A 26,415-nucleotide genomic window follows, 5' to 3' on the forward strand; every position below is an offset into this window, starting at 1 on the left:
TACCTATCATGTCTAATAAATTCTACATCATGTCCCTGATGGCACTTCTTAATGCAGTTCACACATATGGCATTTCGATCTGTGGTGTTACAAGTATGACATCTAAAAATCAAAACATTGTGTTATTGAACTTGTCAGGAATTTAAAACATGCGTTATAGTACTCTATGGCCTTTAACTGAAATTTTGTGGCTGGCTAAGTCTAGACAGAAAGGAAACTAGAGTATTATGTGTCATCTTAGGAAAAATGGAACAACCTGTGGTTTTTTTTTTTTTTCCAAAACAAAATAGGCCAGGCCATGCCTTTAGTCCCAGTACATGAGAACAGAGACAGGTAGATGTCTGTAAGTTCAAGGCCAGCCTGTACAATTTTAATTGACATCAGTTAATAGTAGTGCATCCCCCTCCCCCCAGTATTTATAGTCTGATTCTACAACAGAACCAAAGATATCCGGCGGTATCATTAACCTCCACTTTTCTGTATTCAGTAATTTAGACATGTACCTGTAGAAGTCATGCATGGGATAGCTGGTATAACTTGATATTTTATATAAACATTGTCCTCTACTAACAGCCTTTTCTATGGCATCTTGATTGTTCATTATTTTGTTATCTGTAAAAACAAAAGGTATTTTCAACAGCTAGCCAAGGATACAATTATATATAAGAAACTAAGAACAGAAATAGGTTTTCCTTGTGTAAAACATCCCCACTCTCAGAATAAGCCAAACTCAAAACTGGTCATTTAAACTTGCTAACTTGGAAAGTGACTTCCGACTGCAAATTTTAGAGTAGTTAAAAATACAGATTTCAACGTACCTTTCATTGTCACATTAACACCAGACGCTAAAAATAAGCCTCCAAATCGGTTGTTAAAAATCTGATTGCCTTCTAGTGTTGCAGTTGCGTGATTTGTAATTTCAATACCTGAAGCGAAATTCACAAACAAGTAGATGCAGCATCACTTTGTACTGTTTGCTTGTTTTGTTTTTTTGAGACAGGGCTTCTCTGTGTACCCTTGGCTGTCTTGGAACTCGCACTTTGTAGACCAGGCTGACTTCAAACTCATTGAGATCTGCCTGCCTCTGCCTCCTGAGTGCTGGGATTAAAGGCATGCACCACCAGCCACTTTACACTGTTCTTAAAAGAATCTCCAAATTGGGAAGGATGTAAGCTGGTACTTTTACATTAGTTTGCTTACTATCTAAAGAACAAATTGCAAGTGATCTAGTCAGACAGGAAAAGTAAACTGGGGGAATACTGTTACAAGAGAAAGGGCTTAAGAGCTTGCAAAAACTTACCAGAAAGTGTAACAGAGACTGGAATAAAGGATGGAGCTAATAAAGGGGAGAGTACCCAGAAGTATGCTGAAATAGTTTTCATATTAAAAGAAAAGCTGCCGGGCGGTGGTGGCGCACGCCTTTAATCCCAGCACTCGGGAGGCAGAGCCAGGCGGATCTCTGTGAGTTCGAGGCCAGCCTGGACTACCAAGTGAGTTCCAGGAAAGGCGCCAATCTACACAGAGAAACCCTGTCTCGAAAAACCAAAAAAAAAAAAAAAAAAAAGAAAAGCTGCTAAGTGTTTTATTTTTTGTTTTTTTTTTTTCCCCAAGACAGGATTTCTCTGTGTAGCTTTGCGCCTTTCCTGGAACTCAAGAGATCCGCCTGGCTCTGCCTCCCAAGTGCTGGGATTAAAGGCGTACACTACCACCACACTAAATGGTTATTTTAAGTAATTAAAGTAACCATTTTTACCCTTTTAAACACTGAGAAGTCAAAAGACTCAAGTTTATCTGTAAATTCCCAATCTGCCTACAAATTTATTCCAGTTAATGTTCAAACATTACAGAGTAGTTCCTTGAAACCAGGCGGTGGTGGCACATGCCTAATGGGTGCAGATCTCTTGAATTTGAGGGCAGCATAGTCTACAGAGTTCCATGATAGCCAGGGTTACAGAGAAAGGTTGGCCTAGAGTAGAGGGAGCCAGAACTTTGAATAGGTTCTCTCCCAGTCAAATAAAATACTCTCCAAGAAAACCTTAGAGTTACAGGCTGTAAACAAGTTACAGATAAAGAATACAAACCTGCAGCAAATCCATCAAATATTCTGTTTTTCCTTAAGACTGGATGACTATTAGTGCTGATAAGAACACCTGCTTGAGCATTCCTGAAAATATCATTTTCTTCAAGGAGACCTATAATTAAAATACTTAGATTAAAGCTAATGCATACAGCGAACATTGTTGAAGCAGGCTCTATGTGGCCCAAGGCTGGCCTCCTGAGTTCAGCACACCTGGAGCACACCTGGGCCAACTTGGCTAGCACCCTGTGATATCTGGCTTCCTGTTTCTTAATAACTACATTATAAATTAGCCCCTTTTCAGCTCCAAAGAAAGTAATTTGCAGAATTCTGATCATTTTCTGCTCATAAAACTCATTTTTGAGTGGTTTGAAATTAACTTGCATTTGAAGTCTTAAGAGAGTACTCGTCTGACTACATTACTGTGCATTTGTGAACCCTGGCTTCATATTATTCCTGGAATGCCTTGCACTCTTTCATATTGTCACTTCCTCTGTGAGGTTTTCACCCTTAGACCAGCTGTGAAAGTGTGCCAAGGAATCAAGACTTCCTTCAATCCTTCAAATATTTCTATCACTAGCTATGAGTGGGTGAATTACTTTCATGGTAAAGTATACTAGTAAGTAACAGCTATTACACAGACAACCTGTTTTTAGTTGAAGAGATGACTCAGTGGTTAAGAACGCTAGCTGCTTTTCCAGAGGACTTGGGTTTGATTCCCAGCACCACGTGGTGGCTTATAACCACTTGTAACTTCGGTTTCAGGGGATCCAAAGCCCTCTTCTGGCCTCTCTAGATTATCAGGCTTGCAAGTGGTGTGCAGACTTACATATTTAACAACAATTAAAAAAACAAAACAAAACTTTTTTGATGCAGTAAATAATATACACTGGTGTTTCTCTGTTTCCAGAAAGCAGACATTTGACCTCTAGTATTTCTAGGTATTGCATTGTAACTCATTGGATTGTTCTCTCATCTTTCCCTTGCAATGTTAAGGACCCAATCTATAATTGAACATCAGCCCCAGAATGTTCCCACCTATTTTACTTTGCCTGCATGTTTGTCTGTGTACCATGTACAAGCCTGGTGCTCAGAGAGGCCTAAAGGGGACATTAAGATTCCCTGTGACTGGAGTTAACAGAGATTACGAGCCACCATGTAGATGCTGGGACTTGAACCCAGGTCTTCTGCAGGAACAGGCAGTATAAATCACTGAACCATCTCTCCTGTCCCATTCCTACCCTTTTAGACATACAGCCCTTGTAACTTTTGTTGATGTACTACTCATAACTTCTTGCCCACATTATACCAAGTCCCTACTTCTAACCAGCTTGCTTGTCTTCCTCACTCTCATTTACTGAATATGAACATGAACCAGGTGTGTGTGTGGAGGTCTCTGGCTGTCTTGTGGGAACTAAATTCAGGTCCTGAGGCCTGTGCACAAGCACCTCTATACACTGAGCCATCTCAGGGCCCTCTGATGCTATTAAGACAGTTAAAACCCCTCACTGCACATAGAAAACCCCTTAGCCAGCTTCAGCTTCCTTCACTTCTTGCACCTTCAAAACCATTTTCAGTTTCCCTCAGATTTTGTTAACAATGTGCCACTCCATTTAATTGTAGATTTTTTTATTTATGCTCTTTAGCTATCTCTACCAGTGGTTGGTACATAGATGTTCAATCAGGCACTACAAAATAAGTCAAAGGCAAACAATTATACTTGGAAAGCCCTCCAAAAGTTGAATATTGAGACATAGCTCAAGTTATTTTACTGTAGGAACCTTTGCTCAACACCCTGCAATTACAACCAACCCCTCTGTACTTGTCTTTATTTTTTTGGAGACAGTCTCACATGGAGCCAAAGCTGGACTTAGGCTTGGGGCGTTTCTAATTCAGACTTCAAGTGCTGAGATAGAGGTGGGAGCTGCCACAGTTGGCTTGTCCTCTCAGCTATGTACACGTTGAGTTCTTAAAAAGCTAACCTCGTTGAGAGTCTCTAGCATCACTGCTCTGCTACAGTAAATGACCGTAAGTACTGGTGTGTTTCTTTCATGTGGGGTAATCCAGAATTCTGGGTGTTGGGTGCTGTTGGGTGCTTTCCGCACTGTCTCTCAATCTATGAACAGTTTATCTGCAAAGGACAATCACTGTAGGACTTACGCCTCAAGGCAAACTGGGCTGGCTTTGTTAATTTAGTTCTTCAACAGTTACAAAATCAACACTTGTTTGCTATAAAGAGTTGCATGAATTTCACACGCTCATTTATTTGCCACATCTACTTCTGTAACTTGACTGTAATGTTTATTAGAATAATAAAAGGACCAGAGTGAGGATGTGCAACTCTACCTTCAAAATGCTTTACTGACAACTGGCAGAAGCAAGGTAGTTACAAAAAATGGAAATACTTGTTCATGTGTTTAATTCTAGGCACTAATTTTCTAAACCATCAAAGGATGTGGTAAGGAAAAAGGTTCATCCATTTGTAACATTTTAGTTGGCAGTGTCACTGATCATTAAAGATATAGAAGAACAACAGAAAACTGGGTTTTTTACTAATGCAAACTTAACAACAATACCTCGACCCCCATTAAATATACAGATGCCACCATCTCTTCCATCATGGATTTTATTTCTTCTTAGTGTAGGATTACTATCTGTCTTAATCCAGACTCCAGCCATTGCATTGTCAAATATTTCATTGTCTTCTATACAGCCTAGTCCTATAAATGTAAAATTTAGGTACATTATTTAGAAGGCATATTGCTAAAGTTTATTAACACAGAAAAAGATGATGGATTAAACATACCAGAATTATAAACTAGAATTCCACCATTCTGTCCTCCCCAAATTTTGTTGCGTCTAATTTTAGGGTTGCTTCCAGTCCTGTGGGTAAGAAAGAAAGTAATCCCATTTCAATCACTCATTTTTGTTCGATAATTCATCTTTTCTAACTACAAGCAACACTAATCATGACAAGAATTAACTACATAGGACCAGTTACATGGCTCAGCACCCAACAAACATGGCTGATGGCCTAAAACCACATTGTGGAAGGAGAACTGGGTTAAAAGTTATTCTCTGAACTCCACATCTGTGCCTTTGTACATATACCTGCTCACATGCACACACAAAGTAAAAATCTTTGTAAATAAATGATTAGTCCTGTTTTCCCAGAGAACCACTCCTTGTATTATTTTGCTATAGACTTTCAATATAGAGCTCTACAGCTAAGCTAAACTGAAGTTTACATTTCATACATGAATGAAGTTAAAGGTTGAATTTATAATCATTAAGACTCTTAGGATTCTTGGGCTAGGTGTGGTGAGTGGTATATACCTTTAATCTCAGAATTTGGGAGGCAGATCTTGTGGGTTTGAAACCAGCATGATCTACACAGAGACACTGTCACAAAAACCAAAGTCAACCACTCCCGAAGACTTATAATTCCATAAAATATTAGAAAATGAGATGTAAAAAGTTATTCATGCTGGACATGGTGGTGCATGTATTGAATCCCAGCACTAGCACTGTGGAGGCAGAGGTAAGCAGATCTCTGTTAGTTCTAGACCAAACTGGTCTACATAGCGAGTCAAAGTGGTTGTTTAACATACACAGCATAAAAGCAGAAGTTTCTGGTTTACAGAATGCTAATGACATGCCAGGCGCAGTTAAGATCAGGTAGCGGCTGAGCTACTCTAGATGGCAGAGCAGTGAAATAAGCTAGCTCTTCGGGTATATGTTATTAACTCCTGACCAAGAAAAGCTACAAGTGCAAAGAAAGTATGAATATACAGAGCAGAATAGCAATTTTTCACAGTCTACATACTCCTACGTCCTTTGCAAAAGAAAGCCAAGAAAACATTTACCTTATCTGAACCCCTGAATACATATGATTGTAGATGTCGTTATCTTCTAGCACACCATGTCCATTGTCATAAAAATAAACACCAACCTAAATTTGAAGGGAAAGAAAAGAACAACTTTTTTTCACATGATAACTTTTTAAACAAAACAAACCAAAACAAACATTAATGACCCAAAGAAGACCAAGGAAGTGATCTTGCCTGCTTGCCACTGTGTATCCGGTTTCTTCTCAGTACTGGTGTGCTGCCAGTTGTCACCCAGACTCCAGCCAGAGTGTTGCTGTAAACTTCATTCTCTTCTATTACACCTTGTCCCTTTTCATGCTGAACAGAAGTTAAACTGGTTACAGTATATATTGTCTATAGCAAAAGTCCTAAGTGGGACCCTCCCCGAAACAGTTCTGCCAACAGCCGCAGGCTTTGTCCTTTTCAGCTAGGTAAGGAAACGAAGACACCTTTTCCTTTTCTAGAGCTGGTAACCGAACCCAGGACTCGCGAGGGTTAGGACTATCTCCTTTCATTCTTTATTGTGGGTGTGCATGATGTGTGAGGGTTTGCACATGCCATGGCACAGCGGGGTGGTCAGAAAACAACTCTGTGGAGTCAGCTCTCCCGTTCTCCCTTACACGGCCGGCTCTAGGGAGCGAACTCAGGTGTCTGGCTCGTGTGCTCAGCTATGCCACAGGCTTTCCCTGCTGCACCATCTCACTGTGCAGGCCCCAAACTGCCCTTCCTGCTTACATGGCCTCAATATGTAGTCCAGTTCCGAAAGTAAACTAGGCTGATCTCAGAGATCCACCTGCCTCTGCCTTCTGAGTGCTGGGATTAAAGGTGTGAACAGCCATGCCTGGCCCAACATGGCTTTTTAAAACAATATTTTTAGCTCCTTTTAATTTTTTAAAAAATTTTATTTTATATGCATTGGTGTTTTGCCTGTATGTCTGTGTGAGGGTGTCAGATCTTGGAGCTATAACTCCAAGTTGTTAACTACCATGTGGTTGCTGGGAATTGAACCCAAGTCCTCTAGAAGAGCAGTCAGTGCTCTTTAACCCCTTTTTAAAGATAGGCTGTCCTCCAACTTTCAGTCTTCCTACCTCACTCTTCTAAATTGGGTTCACACACCACCATAACATTTTTTTTAAATGTAGATTCTACTTGTGTTTAATCTTCCAAAGTTTTTAAAACATTCTTTATATAGATTTGTACTTTAAAATCTATCACAGTAAGAGGAAAAAAAAATTTTTTAAAAAAGAAAGGAACACTTCTAAGACATGTAACATACTAAAAATGTCTCATTTAGCAAAGTTACTACCAACTTCTGCTGTGAAATTTCTCCAAAATGTTATGGTCTCAATGTTACCAGAAATTTTACCACTGTTAGAAAAAATTGAAGACCCAGGTGGCCATTTCATTTTAAGGCTCTAATTCTGGGGGTGGCAGCAGTGGTTAGAGTTTAAATATTGCTTGTATAGAATTTCAGATTCACAAAGTAGTCACACTAACAAAATTCCAGGTTAACAAAACAGACTGACTGCCAACCAGTTGCTACAATTTTAGAACACACTACTCACTCCCAGTAATTCTGCCTTTAAAGGTGGGTGAGATGGCTAAGCCAGTACAGGCACTTGGTTCTGAAGCTTGATTTGAATGTGATGCCTGAGACCCACATGGTGGACGGAAAGAAGCAACTCCTTTACTTGTTTTCTGACCTCTCCATTTGAGGAGTGGTACACACCTGCCCCCCATAAATTAATTAAAGAAGGTTCTATCCCCTATATTACTTACACATCACATCTAGAAGTTATTCATATATACAAAAAAAGAACAAGACTAGTATTTACTGTCTACATATTAAAGGTACAAATTCATAATCCAAAAGGTGAATGTAGTCTTCTCAACCCTGCCTGAGTCCCTCACAGGGGTTTCTGGTTTCATTTCAGTCAGTTTTAGTATGGAGCAAGGCTAGCCTCAAGTTTATTTTTCCACTTCAGGTATTGATCCCCTACTCACCCCAGGGATTCTTCCTGTCTGACTCCCCAGCAGTGGGATTACAACCACAAGTCATCACACCTTTTTGTTTTTTAGTGGGTTCTGGAGTTCAAACTCACATCCTCACGCTTGAATGGCAAGTGCACTGCCACCACCGCCACCGTGCAGTCACCCCAGTCACCGTGCAGCCCTGTTCTCAGCCTGTGATTCTCCCACCCTAGCTCTGTGCTGGAATTACAGGCCAACATATCCAAGTTGCCCCACTTTTTCGTTTCTGTTTTTTAAATGAAAGGGATGGGACTTTAATAGTATTTTCATGTAAGGCTTGAACACAACAGTTAAGAGAAACAGGGATGCTTAGGAAGATGCACCCAAGAGCATGCCTGTAGGCTTTGATGAGTCACGTTTTGTAGTTTTCTCCTTATTTCCCTATTTTCTGAGGCAGGTCTCATGTTGTCTAGGCTAACCTTGAATTTGCTTATTCAGCTGACAATTACATCTTGAACTTCTTTCTGGTCCTCCCGCCTCTTCCAAATCCTGGGATTATAGACTTGGGCCACTAGGCCAGGTTTAAGTGGTAGTGGGAACTGAACCTACTCCAGCTAAGCACTCTACCAATGAGGCATCTAGCCATGGGCCTTGATTTCATGCATACATTTACATAACCATACTCATTAACTTACCACATAAATCCCACCATGTTGTCCATCATGAATTTTGTTATGACGAACAATAGGACAACTGTTTGTCCGAATTTGAATTCCTGCTAACGCATTGCCTATTTAAAAATAAAATTCACAATATCAATGTTTTGAGCCTAGTACACAGTAAGGATTTTACATCAAGCAATAGTAACAATTCATGTACCAGAATTTTAGCGAGCATTACAAGACAACACCAAGAAGACTAGAGTATAAGTAGATGTAGAAATGTTGCAGTTAGATTAGAGAGATCAAGCCAGGTTGCCAAGGATTTATTTCCAATGTGATTCTGAACTGGTATTTTAGACTCTTCATGCCTGTTTTCTGATTAACAACTAGAGATATTTAATAATAGGTATCACACAGAACTGATGTGAATAGCATGTGTCTGATATTTAATCGGTTTGCTGAATTAAAGCTTTAGAGAGGAGTACTTCCCTTCTCTACTGAGCTCCTAATTTATTATTAGACATTTAGTGAATGTAAAAAAAAAATCATACATACTCCTTAAGACTTATTTCTTAAGTCTTATTTCTCTTTTCCTGTGGTATTTGGCACAGTGCCTTGCATATAGAGCACTGAATGTTTAAGTACCAGAGAATAACCTTTAAGAACTTACTCTTTTTAAAACGATTGGGTTTCTTTGGTGTGTGTGTGTGTATTTTGTTTTCATGAATGTTTGTGTATCATACACACTCTAAATATGGAGTTACAGATGGCTGTAGGTGCTGGGACTTGAACCTGGGTCCTCTCAAGAACAAGTGCTCTAAACCGCTGAGCCATCTCCCTAGCCCCTGTATTGAGACTTTAAAGGAACTAGATCAGTCCTCTCACTTAGACAATTTCAGAATCGTCTATTACTAACATGAAGAAGTCAGGCTAGTCTTACTGTCATGGCCATGCAGAAGAGCAAGAGCCACAGATCAACACTGCACTATGGCTGTGGCCTCCACAAGGCCACAAAGTGATAGTGTGTACGGCAAGTTGAGGCACATCTGGTTCCGGGGCACCTCACCAAACACACCAAGTTTATACAGGACATGATCTGGGAGGTATGTGACTTCACATGGAATTGCTCAAGATCTCCAAGGACAAGCAGGTACTCACTCAAGTCCATCAAGAAGGTGGGACACACAGCCAGAGGAAACAAGAGGAGTTGAGCAATGTACAGGTAGCCATGAGGAGAGTAGAGGCCAAAAACCGAGCCTGCCTTACCCGTACCCTCCTTCATTCAATAAATCTGTATGTGTCCAATGTACACACACACACACACACACACACACACACACACACGAAAAAAAGACAAGCTAATGTGTTAAGTTTTATACAACAAATCATATGCTTACCATAAATGTCATTTCCTTCAATAAGGCCTCTTCCATCACCAAAGATGTAAACTCCTCCTTGATTTCCATTAAATATAGAATTCCCCCTATAATGTGAATTGATTTTTAAAAAATCATATACTAAACAAAGCTGGTTTTAGACAACTATATCTATAAGATCATTCATGGTAATTTAATAAAAAATCATCTAGCTTCTATGGGCCTAAAGTTTGTTAATTTGCAAAAAAATGCTGCCTGATTAGGTATTTCTAAATTCTTTTATTCTTTAAGATGAAAAAGCATTTATTTATTTATGTTTATTTTGCAGTGCTGAACTAATCTAGGGCCTTCTATATTGCTGGGTAAGCTCTGAGCTCTATCAGCAGATCCCAAATAATGTTCTTTTTGCTGTTTTGATTGGTTTCAGTTTTTCAAATAGTCTCATATGCAGACAGGTTGGCCCCAAACTTGTGGGGCTTTTCCATCCTCTGAATCCCAAGTGATGGTAATACAGGTGTTTGCTACCAGACCCAACTCCAAAATAGTTTTTTTAAACATTCCCCTGAAACCCTGAAAACAATTTCTTTTAGCTGACTTAGAAACATATGATGAATATTAGAAATATTTTTTTCATAAAGCCAACAGACAACTTGATAATTAAAACTAAATCAGCTAGGCATGCTAGTACAAGCCTTGAATCCCAATACCAGGAGGCAGAGGCAGGTGGATCTCTGTGAGTTCAAGGCCAGCCTGGTCTACATAGTTTGAGGTCAGCCAAACATACAAGGAGACCAGAGACCCCATTTAATAAACAAAACAGAAAACCTTTATGCTCTGATTAAATTATAATAGCTCTGTACTATAGGACTGACCAATGATGCTACAGAGCGAGATCCAGGACAGGCTCCAAAACTACACAGAGAAACAACAACAACAACAACAAAAGACTTGCTTTACATTTTCTTGCTTTCTTACTGTGACCAGAGTGGGCAAAAGACTTAAGATATTCTTAGTCTCTTTGTCCTAGGATCTTTGAGAGAATCACCTTCCTCAGTTACACTATTTGCTTTCATAAAAGAGAGAAAGAGAGAGAGAGAGAGAGAGAGAGAGAGAGAGAGAGAGAGAGAGAAACAAAAAAAGGACAAAGGCGGGGGCTGGAGAGATGGCTCAGCAGTTAAGAGCACTGGCTGCTCTTCAGAGGACCTGGGTTCCATTCCCAGCACCCACATGGCAGCTCACCACTGCCTGTAATTGCAACTCCAGGAGTTCTGACACCTTCACACAGACACACATGCAAGCATAAACACCAGTGCACATAAAATAAAAAATAAAATGTAAAAAAAAAAAAAAAAAAAAAAGGACAAAGGCATGTTCGAAGAAGGTTACAGACCTATTTAATGACCTATAAATGGGTCACGAATAACCTGTGTTAACACCCTATAAATGTGTGTTTTGCCTACATGTGTGTCTGTGTGAAGGTGTTGAATTCCCTGGAGCTGGAATTACAGACAATTGTGAGCTGCCATGTAGGTGCTGAAACTTGAATCTGGGTCTTCTGGAAGAATGGCCAATGCTATAACCACTGAGCCATCTCTCCAGTACCACACACACAAAAAATATTTTAAGCCAGGTGGTGGTAGCTCACACCTTTAATCCCAGCACTCAGGAGGCAGAGGCAGGCAGATCTCTGTGAGTTCGAGGCCAGCCTGGTCTACAGGACAGCCAGGACACAGAGAAGTCCTGCCCCCAAACCCTCCTACATCCCCCAATCCCCGCACCAAACAACAAAATGAAAAATAATGTTTAAGAGTTAAAGTTCAGCCTCTTTTCTCAGAAAAAAAAAAAAAAATCCTGTATCTGTAATTATACAAATACCTTATTGTTGGGTCACTATTTGAGGTAATCCATACACCTGCGAAGTTGTTTGCATAGATTTTATTCTCGATAAATTGTCCTCTTCCTTTTTCATGGACATATATTCCTCCAGTCTGCCCATGGTGGATTTCACACCGAACCACCGTGGGGTTAGCATAGGCTTTTACTTCGAAGCCTGCTATCCTGTTCCTGTGTATGTTGCAACTTTCAAAGTAACCCTGAAAAAAAAAAAAAAAAAAGAGTTAAAATCTATATGTAAAGGCTACTTCCTAAATAGAAATGAAAAATTCACATTAAAGTTCAAATGACAATACAGCAACAATATGAACTGTCTTAATTATTGTAAATGCATTCAATGGGCCCAACCTTCTAGAAGATGACCTGCAGTTAGGTGTAATGGGCCCAGCATCCAACCCTAACTACTTTGGAGGCTCATGCAAGAGGATTACACGATCTGATCCTAGCAGTTCTGGCTAGCCTGCATCGGAGAAGCCTAGTCTCAAAACCAGTATTAATGAACAAAATATTGACCTAAAACAACCGTTAAGTATGGAGGTCTGTGACTCTAGCACTTGGTAGGCAGAGAAAGGATGGAGAGTTCAAGGCTGGCCTTGGCTACATAAGACATTTGAGATCAGCCTGGGCTATATATATATGAGACCCTGTCTCAAAAAGCATTAGAAAAAAACAGAAGATTCATTCATCCTAACCCAATGGAACTAGCCATTTTTGCTTTAAAATACAGTGTAAAGAAATGCATCTGCCGGGCAGCAGTGGTGTACGCCTTTAATCCCAGCACTTGGGAGGCAGAGCCAGGCGGATCTCTGTGAGTTAGAGGCCAGTCTGGTCTACAGAGTGAAATCTAGGACAGGCACCAAAACTACACAGAGAAACCCTGTCTCGAAAATCCAAAAAAGAAAAAAGAAAAAAAAAAAAAAAAGAAATGCATCTGTTTTTAAGATACAACTCCAGTATAAACATAAAGTGCTTCAGTAAAGCCAAACTGTAAAATGAATTTGTACAGAACAGTTTTGTAACATAAAACCACAAAAGCCCTAATTATAATTTTTGATGTAAAATCATCTTTATTACCACAAAGAAAGAAGTACAAGAGACTCACATGAGGCCTCTCCAAATTAAAAGAACCACCAAAGTACAGTGGTGCAAGCTTTGAATCCCAACCCTCAGAAGAAGAAGGCAGGAGGATCGGTCTTGAGTTCAAAGCTAGCCTATGCTACATAGTGGAATACTGCCTTTAAGTAAATAAGTAAAACTGGAGGAAAAAAGAAAAAGAAAAAGGCTGTTGTCATTGAAATCAACATCCATAACCCAAATTATAATTTATAAAACATGTGCCAAATGTTGCATACTCTGGATAAAGAAGATACTAAACTAACGCTACCTCAGAATGTTCTTGGAATATAAATATAGTTCTGCTCAAAGTAACGAATGTTCCTAAACTGAGTACACAGCTACTGAACTTATAAAATCTAATGGTACTCCAATCAGAAGACACTTTGTCTTTCTAAAACTCCCACTGGCCGGCAGTAAGACTTAATGGGCTGGAGAAATGGCTGGGCAGCTAAGAGTACTGGCTGCTCTTCTAAAGGCCTCATGTTTGATTCCCAGCACCAACATGGTGGCTTACAACTGTAAGGGGATCTAACATCCTTCTGGGCTCCATGGGCACTGCACACATGTGGTACAGACATACATGTAACTGAAATGAAGGGGGTTGTTTAGGGGGAAATGAGCTGCTGATCCTGTTCACAGGTAGAGTGTTCCTCTCTCATGTATGCACCAAAACCAACCCAACCCAAAAATATCAAAACCAAACAACACTTCTCTTCCCCAGACCAAGCCCTCCAGATATGTCGGACCTTCAGGCAGCTGTGTTTAGAGGCATGGTCTCTGGAAAGTGGTTAGGATAGCTAGGACCACCAAGTGGAGCTTCTACAACCGAATACAGGCTGCTTGATAAGAAAAGGCAAAGAGGAGGGTAGAAACATTCATGGTTTTGGGCCACATTATACTCTGGGTCATTTTGGATTTCTGCCCAAGAAGGCTGTCACCAAATGCAGCAACTTCATCCTGGGCCAGAACCCTGAGTGAGAACAAGCTTCTGCTATAATAGACTGTGTAATTATGTTCCCGGCAACATAAAGCAGGCTAGTACAAACAGGATAAATGGACAAATAGGACAGGAAGGTAAGTAATAATTTTATCCAAGTATTATTTTGTTGCTTCAGCTTTTTTTATTCATGTTTTTAGGGGCATGGCTGGCCCTTGAACTTGAGATGGGTATGTACCCCAGTCGCCTGAGTGCTCGGGTTAAAGGTATGCATCACCATTCCCACAACCTACAGTGACAGTTAACAGAAACAATTTATGCTTAAAATGTAAATCTGAAGTAGGAAACTAAGAAGTGATTCTTTCTGGGTTAAAACTTACACTTCTGGCTGGGTGGCAGTAGCACACGCCTTTAATCTCAACACTCGGGAGGCGAATCTCTGAGTTTGAGGCTAGCCTGGTTTACAAAGTTGAGTTCCAGGACAGCCAGGATTATTATACAGAAAAACCCTGTCTCCCGAAAAACAAACAAACCCCAAACCAAAATAACCTTATACTTCCAGGGGTTTGAGCATAGCTCAGCAGTAGTGTAGCCATTTAGCATGTTTGAGGCCTCGAGTTTATACCCCAGCACCACCAACACCCAAATGTAAAACTCCAGGACTCGGAAAGTAGGAAAAAAAAAAATTCAGACATCTAAGGTCATCCTTGGCTATATAGTGAGTTTGAGGCCAGTTTGGGATACATGAGAATTATTTCAAACAAACAAACTGTCCTCTGACTTACACATGCTCGCGCACATACACATACACTCTCTGCAGCACATCTATACTGTGCACACACACAATAATAAATAAATTTAGGCTTCCTATTTAAAGTGGTAAGAAACGAAAGGGTGAAAGTCAAATTTAGGAAATACAGACTCAATCTATCACGGGTTAAGTTCAGAATTTGGAAGAAATGTTTTGGAATTCTATTAACAATTTGACACCTCTCCATAATCATTATCTTACAAAAAGGAACAGTCTTCAAACTGGACATGGAGATGCATACTTTTCATTCTAACTCCATCGTGCAGATTTTTGCATGTTCAAGGCCAACCTGGTCTATATGGAGAGTCCAGACAAACAATTAAGTTAACATTCTTCAATGCACTGAATATAGGACAAAAGGGAAAACACCCTCAAATTGTGAACATCATTAATAGATTTGAAGGCATGAAGGAATTATTCTTATTTATTCTTTTTAAAAATCTGTTTGGGACTGGAGAGATGGCTCAGAGGTTAAGAGCACTGTCTGCTCTTCCAGAGGTCCTGAGTTCAATTCCCAGCAACCACATGGTGGCTCACAACCACCTGTAATGAGATCTGGTGCCCTCTTCTGGCCTGCAGTCACATATGCTGTACACATAATAAATAAATAAATAACTCTTTAAAAAAAAAAAAAAAAAAAAATCTGTTTGTATGCGTGTGCTGCACAAACAACCATCTCCTTTTTTGAGGCAGGGTCTCTCACTGGGACCCGTGTCTAGTCTGGCTGGTCAGAGCCCCCAGGGTCCTCCTGCCTCTTCGTCCTGAGGACCGAGAGTACCTAGCATGGGTTACCACGTCACCACTACACTTGCTCTATTTAAAATTTAAAACAGACACTGGGAGCATGCTCAAGTCCTCAGGCCTGCCCAGCAAGTGCTCACTACCGACTGAGCCATCTCACTGTCCTAAGAGGAACACTGACTGGAGCTCTGGAAGAGAACAAAGGTCCCCCACTTTCTGATGCTGGGGAAAAACCCAGGGTTTCACGTGTTCGACCACTTAAATCCCAGCCCCAGAATCCTAGCTTTTGAAAGATAAATGCTAAAATATTTACACAATAATGCTGTATGGATTTTATTAATCCCAGTAATGCTCAATTCTGTTTCAAAATAATCCAGAATGTAAGGAAAGGAACACAGTGTAAACAAGGAGGCAGTGAGAACCAAAACTGGTTCTGAGAGATCACATCAGGATTCATTACATTATTTTCTCTACCTCTGTGTATTTTACAATTGTTTCATTTAAAAAAATATTCAAAATTAAAAATAAAAACCACAAAATAAAGAACCAGAATCCTACAAAACAATGAAGGGACTGCAGATTCCAGAAAGTCACACCACTTTGCAGACTCAGCTAAGTCCAAAGGTAACCAACAGGTATTTTCAAGGGGCAGAAATTCAAACTCCAAACCTTTAGGTTCTTCTAAGAATGAAGGAAGGGGGAAAAAAAGCCTAGCTGACAAAACCCAGACACATATCAATAATGAACCAGAATGTAAAATTCAGGAATGGGGAGTCATGGGACACGGGGAGAATATGATAAACAAATACAAGTAAATACAAACCAGCAACTGTAAGAACACAAATGTTTTCAGCATTTACAAAAGAATTTATAAGGTTGGAGAGACAGCTCATCCATTAAGAGCACTGGCTGTTCCTGCAGAGGACAAGAGTTCAATTCCCAGCACCCACATGGTGGCTCATAACCGGCTGTAACTCCAATTCCATAGGTTGATGCCCTCTTCTGGCCTAGGTGAGCACTGCACACGTGATACACAAGGACAAAACACCTATATACATTAAAAAAAAAAAAAGGGCTAGGCATGTTGGTGTACCACTTTAATCCCAGTGCTCAGGAGTCAGAGGCAGGCGGATCTCTGTGAGTTTAAGGGCCAGCCTGGTCTACAGAGTGAGTTTCGAGCCAGCCAGGGCTAGTGATGCCGTTTCAAAAAACCAAACCAAACAAATCCCACAAAGATTTAAGAGTGATAGGATGAAGCTATAGTTGAAAAGTTTGGTTTTTTTTTTTTTCAAAATAGGGGAGCTCAAACATACAACTAACAATGACAAACTCTGAAGTTGTAGCAAAAGTTTTCATAAATCTTTCTATTTTCTTTTAAGCCAAAGTTTAAAGAAACATTTTTTTTTCAAGTCAAAAATAGAAAATCCTTAGGGCTTTTGTATGTGTCAGGTAAATTAAGCACACACATGTGCAGGGGTAGTAAGCACATGTTTGTGTACATATGTGTAGGCTAGAGTCACTATGGGTGTTTTCCTCAATTTATGTCACCTTTTTAAAGAAAAAAGATGTGTTTTTATTATGTGTATCAGTGTGGGGCATGTACACTTGAGTGCAGGTGCTCTTGGAAGCCTGCAGCATTGGGTCTCTCTCGAGCTGGAGTTGCAGGTTACGAGCTGTAGACAGGGGCTGGGAAGCCAGCTGTGAGAGCAGAATACACTCACCTCAGAGCCATCTCTCCAGCCCTCTCACTGAACTCAGAGCTCACAGATTCGGACACTGGCTGCCTAGTGAGCCTCTGCTGCCACCCTGTCTCTGCCTCCCCAGGACTGGGATTACAGGCAAGTAATGCAGTCCCCAGTTTTAGATGGGTTCAGGGATCCAAACTCAAGCTCGTGCAGCATGCACTTTACACACTGAACCGTCTCCCCAGCCCTTAACATCTCTTGTGACTCATTTTAGGAATAGAGGGATTTAAATTCTAGGAATGCAATAGACACTTCAAAAACGAACACTAAATATGAATGTATTCAAAGGTAAGGGACAGCCCAGGAGGTGGTTTAAATGTTTATTGCGATGTTCTTTGGAGCTCTATAGAAAAGGTACCTGGAATAGGAGGTGACCAACAATTATGAGCTTGCCAACAAGACAACAGAACTGGACCGGAGGAGCACAGCTCCAAAGGATTTTAGATTGTGTTGCAGTACTCAAACTAACCCAAAGATATGATGGCAAAGATACACTGCTTTTCCCTCACAAATTTGATTATTTAGAAAACCTCTCATTAACCCTAATGGAACTACCAATCAATTTAAAATGCTGTTATAATACTTGTAAACCCAAATATGTAAACACCTCAAAAACCTGCCTACGGGGTATAAGCTGTGGAGTAAATTACTAAAGTGAGCTTTAGTTAACTATCACCATAGATGCTTCATAAATGAGGAACTTGTACTCAGGCTAAATTACCTTTGTACCTCTAATCATTTGTGAATGAGACATAAGTATTCATAAATATGATACTTGAATTGTATATAACTTCTGGACACAGCCTGAAGAAAACACAGGCAAAACTATCAGCACACAGTTAGTTCCATTACAAAATGAAGAATTCTATTTAGGACTTATTACCAATATGTCTCTCCAAGGGAGAACAACTTCCTAATAGTCTTGTTTCAATGTCCTTCACTCTCTCATCTGTCAGTAAAAGAGCTACATTATTCAGTAAAACTGTTATCTCTTTTTCCAGTTAGGGAGTTGCTATGACGTGCAGGCTGGCCTCAAGTCTGTGACCCTCCTGCTTCTTCCTCCTGAGTGCTGACATAGGTGTGCCCCACTGTACCCTCCCCATTCTACTTTTCTTTCTTTTCTTCCCAAGACAGAGTTTCTCTGGGTAACCCTGGTTGTCCTGGAACTCACTCTGTAGACCAGGCTGTCCTTGAACTCACAGAGATCAGTCTGCCTCTGCCCCCCAAGTGCTGGGATGAAAGGCTTGCACCACCATGACTGGACTCTACTTTTATTTCTTATATACAGACTCCAGCCACAGCCTGAATTATAAGTGGATCAGTTTTCTCAGACTATAGTAGTAAAATGGATAAACTGATCGAGGAACTTAGCTTCTGAACTAAACACTTTAGGACTAACCAGCATTTGAAAAATGTCACTCATCCTGGCTTAATTCATCTGGGATCTGTATTAGGGTGTCAGGTATAAGCAAAGACAATTTTTCTTTGCCATAGACAATATGTATCTATGAACCCAATGTTCTCAGGTAGTTTAATTATACCTAACAGTAATCAAATCTCAATATAGTTCTATTTGTCACCACTTTTCTCCAATTTCTCTGATGCCTACAATACAAACTGTTGGCAATGCTTGCCCGAGAACCTGAAAATTACCTCAAGACACTAATCAAAAGCACATCTAAAGGAATATCTCTAAGTATTTGTCGCTGTTGTTGTCTACTGAAACAGTCTTACTGTGTAGCCCTGACCTGCTTGGAACTTGCTATACGGCCCAGGCTGGTCTTAAAACTTGTGGTGATCCTCCTGCTTCCACAGTGTTGGGATTACAGGCATGTGCCATTACATCAGTCTGCTATTAACACTATTTTGGAGTAATGACCTTAGAGAACTCAAAAGTCAAGTCTAGAAAATTATGTAAAATAAAGAGCCAAATTTAGATGCTCAGTAATTTCTGCCTGTTTTAGAACTGATATCCTGTTATTTATATTGGCTGTGAATGTATGAAAGTTGAAAGATGGTTTTGTGGGTGTTTTTTCTTCTTCCCTAGCTCTGTTCTAATGTATCCAAGGTGGGCCTTGACTCCAGAACCCACTGCTTTGCCTTGCAAGGTTGGGATTATGGGATATCGGTCTATGGTATATACACTGCCTAACAATTTTTTTTTTTTTGAGAAATAAAATGGAAACCAAATTAACAATGAGAGGCTGTGTAGAAAACTTGCCTACTACTATTACCCATGTCCCAGGTTTGACCCCAACACTGCTCCCTATAAACAAACAAACAAACCTAAACAAGTGAGACTGTTTCCAAAGTAAACACATTACAGATAAGCTGTATTAGACTCACTCTGCTGCTGATCAAAACTGCTTTTCTTTGGCTTCATTTTTGGAAATCGTTATTGTACCTGATGTGGGCACAGAAATTCACAAACAAACACACACACACACACACACCCTCAACAACAACAAAAAAACCCCATAGGTTCCCATTTACCTGCATTCAGACTTGAGAACTAACTACTGGATTAAACTTCAAAGAGCACATCAATTCTTGATACACTCTATCACAAACATATTTTTCTGGGTACATGAATTTACAGAATGAATACTGTATGACTTTAAGAATATAATGATACTCTTCAACTCAAATAATCTGATGAAAAATAATGCTGACGTATGAAATGTTAATTGGCAGAGCCAGCTTTTTATCTTAAAGATAAACCTTACCATGCCATGATCGAATGTGAACACACCAACATCACGTCCATGATGAATGTGATTCCGTCTAATAATTGGATTTCCATGATTTTTAACCCAAATCCCAGCTAATGCATTATTAGAAATTTCATTATCTTCATATATTCCCTACAACAATGAGAAACAAGCATTAGTGCAGTTTCAAAAAAATTAATTAAAAAAGAAGTTCAAACTACAAAAATACCTGTGCATGATCTGTTATATAAAGTCCAACATTTTCACAGTCACTGATGTTACAATGCTTGATAGTGGGACATGCTCCTTGACCACTAACACATACTGCAGAACCAACTGTAAGAAAAATTATTGATTCATTAAAACCCTCCTGAGGGACAAGACAATGGCTCCATTTTATACAAAACCTGTATAAAGAAACACAAACCTGTGCAAGTACTTCGGATGATGCAGTGGTCAATAATAGGGCTACAGTTTACTGTGATCTCTAAGCAGTGGTGTGCATTGTGGTGCTGAGCAGATTTGTCATCGGGGTTGAACTGAAAAGTAGACATTGTAATTGAAATAACAGCTACTGCATTACCTAATTCAAAAAATATTTCAAGATGAAAAATGTCTTACTCTTATTGTCATATATCCAACATAAGCATCTTCAGAACCTTCCATAAAAACAAAAGTTGAATCTCTAGTGTTTTCAATGATAACTTTGTCTGCAACTTTCCCAGGCGCTGTAGAAGACATTTGAAGCACACAGCTTTATTCTATTCAACCAGTGAGGTGTTTGTGTAGAGGATACCCCACCAGGGCAAGCCCTCAGTGTCTAGCTCAGGACAGCCTCAAACTCCCAATTCCTCTTCCCAAGTGCTCAGGACACGCCTACATCACCATGTCCAGCTGAGAGGGGACTTTTAGTATTGAACTGGAGAAACAGCTCAGTGGTTAAGAGTACTTCATGCTCTTATAGAGGACCCAAGTTCAATTCCCAGTTCCCACACCAGGTGGCTCACAACTGCCTGTGACTCCAGCTCCAGGGATCTGGCCCTCTCTTCTAAACTCCATACACACATGCCCGTACTCAAACACACAAATATGAGTACATGAATTAAAAAGATATCAATATTAAGCAGCAAGACTAATAGTGATCTTTTAGTTACATGCTTCATTAGTATTTATGACAAATAATCATATCTATTTGAGATACTGTTTGATTAACACTACACCCAAACTCATGAATAGTAATACTTCTGGTAAGATTCAACTATAACCAGTATAAATATCAAATGCAGTAAATATTAAGAAATAAACAGTCACCACCAGCAGCAGTGGCAGAAGCAGCAGCCCAGAGCGGGAGAAAAGATCTCTTCTTTCAATTAATTTTCAATGGGGACCTCAGCTTTTAAAGTTCTAAGTTTAAAGCTAAAAGGAGCAAAGCTTCTCTCTTTTTGGGGGTGGTGGTGCTGTGGTTAGGGCTTCAACAGGTCCTCACACATGCTAGACGAACACTATACTCTCCACCCTCCTCTTCTTTATGATGGAGATGGAGGGAAGCAGAGGGGTTAACGTGGTCTACCAACTGCATTCCCAAAAATGAAAATCAAAGATGGAGTCAAATCTTGAAAAAACTCATTAGTATTTTAAATAAAACCCTTATTGCATTTAGTGTTAGAAACTTGACTAGTACACAAAGCATTTAAAATCTGTAATTTGTTTCTTTAAAAATCCAGCAATGGGTGCAAGAGATAGGGAGATGGCTCAGTGGTTAAAAGCCCTTGCAGGTGGCTCAGTGGTTAAAAGCCCTTGCAGGTGACTTGGGTCCAGGTCCCAGCACTCACATGAGGCTCACAACCATTTCTAACTCCAGCTTCAGAGGATCTGATAGCCTCTTCTGACCTCTGCAGGCACCAGGTATGTACGTGGTGCACATATATACATACATACAGGAACACACAAAATAAGATAAATAAATCTAAATATAAAATAGCACAGCAATAAAAACGTAAGCATTGGTGTTAGGGAGGTAACTCAGTGGTAAACACTTGCAGAATGAGTATTAGCAAGGTCTGGAGTTTGAGCCCCAGCAGAAAACCAAAACAAAAAACCAAAACAAAAAACCCCAAACACCCAGCATGCTTGTTTTCAAAGGAAAAAAAAAATCACATAACTATGTTTTCTCTTTCACTGAGTAACTGACGGCAACTGGAAGAACCAGTGACATCAAAACATACACATTTGTAACATAACCTTTCCTGCTTTCGTTTCCCTTTCCCTGGCATATAGAGTATTCAAAGTATCTTCACTGCTGTGCTTTCCTACCATTAAGATACGTTAACAAAGGTAAAGTGGATTTTAAGTCACTAGCACTAAAAAAAGCCAACACGTAAGTTAAAGAATATGAACAAAATGCTAACAATAATGAGTTTCAAAATACCTGCACCAATCATAGTGATTGGAGATTCAATATATATCCATTCATCAGTATATATTCCAGAATGAACAAAGATAAGCCCATCAAAATGTGCTTCCTGTACTCCACCAAGGGCATCTTCAATAGTATCATAATACTAGAAAAAAAATAAAAGTATCAGTACAGAACAGTTACTATCATACAGAACAGAAAGTTACTATCTAAAGTCATAAAAATACAAACTAGATAGGACTAGGCCTGTTCACAGTAGCACAGACCAGATGTCACGAAACAATGGAAAGGGAGACAAGGGGGGAGGTCAACAGAAACACATTCTATTTGAAAACACTGTAGCAAAACCCCACATGCCAATTAAAAGATAAAAACAAACATACCAACATATTTTCTCTTCCTTTGTATCTTGCAGGGTTACTATAGAAATGTTCCGCAAATCCCGGCTTTACATGTGCACCTTTATACTAAGATGTCAAAAACAAGACAAACATTGTCTACTGTCATAGAAACATAGTATTTTAAGTCAATGTACCAGTGTAACATTTACTAAATATAAAACAACTCTCAACTATCTCAACTAATTTTCAGTCATACAGTAGAATGAAGAGGCTATTCATTACTACCTAGTAAGATAGGCCGACTTTCAATTTCACCACTACTATTATTTGGGGCTACAGAATTCTTTGAGATGGGAGCTGTCCCCTGAAGCAGAGGCTGTTCAGTAACATCTGAAACCTCTACCACACTCGACACCAAAGGTAAGTGCCCTCTTCTGCTCTGACAAAGCATCTCAAGACTGCCACATGTTCCCTGACATCTGAGAAAGCAATCACCCCCAGCTGGGAACCACTCAGAATGGACTGTAAGAAAACTGAAATATGAAGGGTGTGGTGTGGCGTATGCCTTTAATCCCAGCACAAGTGGAGATAGAGACAGGTGGATCTTTGAGAGTTCTAGGCCAGCCAGGACGACACAGCAAGACCCCAGTTAAAAAAACAAGAAAAGTAAGGTCTTACATGGAATTTTAAAATGACTAAAACCTACTAATCTATGTACAAATGTAAGCAGATCCATTGGAGTCATAACTGTTTATGCTACTGATGCTTTCTGCTGTTTATATTTTCTTCCCTTTGAGACAGTCTTACTCTGTGACAGAGGCTGCCCTTCAATTTAGGATCCTCCTTCCTGAGCATCCTGAGCACTGGGATTTCAGGTGTGTGCATGCACCACCGTGTCCAGTTCACAATCTATTCTTGAATACATTTATTTATTCAATTAAAAGCTCTAATGCATAGTTGTGTGTGGGTATGTGTATGTGAGTGCAGTTGGCTCAGTAGTCCAGAAGAGGGCACCAGATCCCCTGGAGCTGGAGTTACAGGAAGCTGTGCGCCGCTGCCTATGTGGGTGGTAGGATTCAAACTCAGGTCCTTTAGAAAAGTAGTACATGCTCTAACCCTGAACCATCACTTTAGTTCTGGATTTATTTAATTTTTATAAAGAAATGTATTTACAGATACATAACATAAATCTGTATTTTCTGTATTTCATACCAACTGCTGAAAACTCTCTTTCCATGGATTTGGATGTTCGTATTCTTCTGGATTAATCTGGTAGAATTTACCAGGTTCAGGATGCATCATAGGGCGGGTATATTCAAATACTTCCATATATAATCGTTTCCTGAAGGGAAAAAAGGAATTAAAGATTTCCTTATAAAAATACTCTCTATATTAATAAAATATTAAATGTTATCTGAATGACCAAAATTTCAATAAGGACAGATGACTTAAATATCAAAATATAGAAATCAATTAACTGATTAGTTCCTGAGATGGTACTGGAGGCGCAGGGCTTCTCTGTTGTCCAGGCTGGCTCCAAACTCCTGGGCTCAAAGGAACCTCCTGCCTTCTTACCCTTCTGAGTAGCTGGGACCACAGACATGTACCATCGTGCAGACAAAGTATCTTCCTTTTTTCCTTCAAGACAGGGTCTACTATGTAGCCCTGGCTGTCCTGGAACTTACTCTATAGAGCAGGCTGGAATGAATGAAAGATCCACCTGCCTCTGCCTCCCAAGTGCTGGGATTTAAAGCATGTGCCACTACATCTAGCTGACAAAGTATAATTTAAAAAAATTGTTAATTTAAAAAAGCCGGCAGTGGTGACATACGCCTTTAATTCAAGTACTCGGGAGGCAGAGGCAGGTAGATCTGTGTGAGTTCGAGGCCAGCCTGGTCTACAGAGTGAGATCAGGACAGCCAATGCTGCTACACAGGGAAATTCAATCTCAAAACACCAAAAAAGATCCTGCCTACACTCTCTCCTCCCCCTCTCCATAAAACACAGCATAAAAGATAGTACATAGCTTCAATGTACTTGTTATTGATGGTTTGATGTATTTTCCTTCCAGTCTTTTTATCTACAGATCATTCGTTTACTTTGATTAATCAGCATAAAGCATCTTTTTTTTAAAGGTTTTATAAATTTGATTTATTGTTGTGTGGGTTGGAGGGAGTGTGTACATGTCATGTACATGTGGAGGTCAAACACAATTTGTGGAAGCCAGCTCCCTCCTTCCACCACGTGGGTTCTGGAGATCAAATGAAGCGGTGCGGCCTGGTGGTAAGCGTCTTCCCGTCTGAGCCGTCTCAGCAGCAGCTTGGGGTAACAAGCTTACCCTGCTCAGTTCACTTTTTGTTTCGTGTCCTTTCCTTTGGTTTTTCCCTCTTTCTTTTGGACAGAGTCACATGTAACCTCACATCTCCTAGGTAGCTGGGGAACTGAGTCTCTTGCCTCTACCACCCAAGTGCTAAAATTTCAGGGGTGTACAACCCCTGGCTTTTTCTAAAGTCAAAGTCACTGTTGGCGACCGGTCTCAATATCCCAACCAGACATTATACAGACAGCTCACTCACTTCTTCCTTCTTGCAGAAGGTGTGCTGGGGTGACTTACTTGCATGAGTTTTGTATGTGCACCAGAGTGGTGCCGGCACCCAACCAGGTCCTCTGAGAGGAGGGTGAGCGCTGTAGCCCTTACCTCATTTCCTTACTGCTGGAAGGAAATGACCTCCAGTTCCCTACTCATTAACTACATGTTGTTAGGAAAAAGTGTGCAAAAGTGAAAACATTTTCATAGACAGAATGACTGGGCCAAAGGGAATGTGTGTTTAAAGTTTACGAATATAATCATTTTTCAGGTATGTGTATCTCTCTCTCTCACTCACTCACTCACTCACTCACTGAACTATAAGATTTAAGGAACTATTTTAAATTTCAGTTTTTGACACAGTTTTCCCGTGTAGCCCTGGCTGTCCTGGAACTCACTCTGTAGACCAGGCTGGCCTCGAACTTACAGAGATCCACCTGCCTCTGCCTCCTGAGAGCTGGGATAAAAAGCGTGCACCACCACTGCCCAGCTGACCTTTTTTCTTTTGCTGGCCTGGAATTCTATTTGAAGACCAAACTGGCCTTGAACTCTGCCTGCCCTGCTTTCAAAAACCAGGCAACACTTCTTTGAGGAGTCTGTACGAACACTTGGGTATGTCTTTATGTCTTCTGAGCATCTCTCTCTCTGTGTGTGTGTGTGTGTGTGTGTGTGTGTGTGTGTGTGTGTGTGTGTGTGTGTGTGTGTTTGGAGACAGGGTTTCTCTATGTAGCCTTGGTTGTCCTGGAACTCACTGTAGACCAGGCTGGCCAGGCAGTGGTAGCGCACGCCTTTAATCCCAGCACTCAGGAGGCAGAGGCAGGCAGATCTCTGTGAGCATCTTTCCTGACCCTGGTACTTAAGTCTATACCAAAATATCTTTGTTAAACCCTAACTGCTTCATTAAAGGAAAAAAAAAGGTAAAATGAAATGAGTTAGGTGTGGTGGCATATACCTGCATCCCAGGCTGGAACAGGAGGACCAGGAGTTCAAGGGCAGCCTCAGCTACACAAGATTCTGTCTTCAACACCCCACCAGACTCCACAAATAAAACATTTCCTCCCAAATCACTCAACTGTTATCAACTTGTAAATAGCAGAAACAAATTTCATTTACTGGTCTATAAATATTTCTTGGATTGACAAGTCCTCCACATTTATGATAT

General features: G+C 40.2%; 1 protein-coding gene across 3 annotated transcripts in view; it reads right to left on the reverse strand.

The window, feature by feature from the left end:
• Positions 1-26,415, reverse strand: part of Fbxo11 (F-box protein 11) — an 80,950-nt gene that overhangs the window by 1,396 nt on the left and 53,139 nt on the right. For all 3 annotated transcript variants that reach the window (XM_052746520.1, XM_052746519.1, XM_052746521.1), the window contains exons 5-22: positions 23,879-24,008; positions 22,709-22,792; positions 22,338-22,470; positions 20,531-20,637; positions 20,337-20,448; positions 20,139-20,245; positions 19,925-20,062; positions 11,831-12,048; positions 9,977-10,062; positions 8,613-8,707; positions 6,142-6,264; positions 5,944-6,029; positions 4,884-4,960; positions 4,654-4,797; positions 2,082-2,192; positions 819-926; positions 504-612; positions 4-102 (exon numbers count right to left, since the gene is read on the reverse strand). In XM_052746520.1, coding sequence (XP_052602480.1) covers positions 4-102; positions 504-612; positions 819-926; positions 2,082-2,192; positions 4,654-4,797; positions 4,884-4,960; positions 5,944-6,029; positions 6,142-6,264; positions 8,613-8,707; positions 9,977-10,062; positions 11,831-12,048; positions 19,925-20,062; positions 20,139-20,245; positions 20,337-20,448; positions 20,531-20,637; positions 22,338-22,470; positions 22,709-22,792; positions 23,879-24,008 — 2,067 coding nt within the window. The remainder of the gene's footprint in view (positions 1-3; positions 103-503; positions 613-818; positions 927-2,081; positions 2,193-4,653; positions 4,798-4,883; positions 4,961-5,943; positions 6,030-6,141; positions 6,265-8,612; positions 8,708-9,976; positions 10,063-11,830; positions 12,049-19,924; positions 20,063-20,138; positions 20,246-20,336; positions 20,449-20,530; positions 20,638-22,337; positions 22,471-22,708; positions 22,793-23,878; positions 24,009-26,415) is intronic.

This window comes from Peromyscus californicus, unplaced genomic scaffold (genome assembly GCF_007827085.1).
Source record: "Peromyscus californicus insignis strain IS unplaced genomic scaffold, ASM782708v3 Scaffold_1__1_contigs__length_55948999, whole genome shotgun sequence".
Lineage (NCBI taxonomy): Eukaryota > Metazoa > Chordata > Mammalia > Rodentia > Cricetidae > Peromyscus > Peromyscus californicus.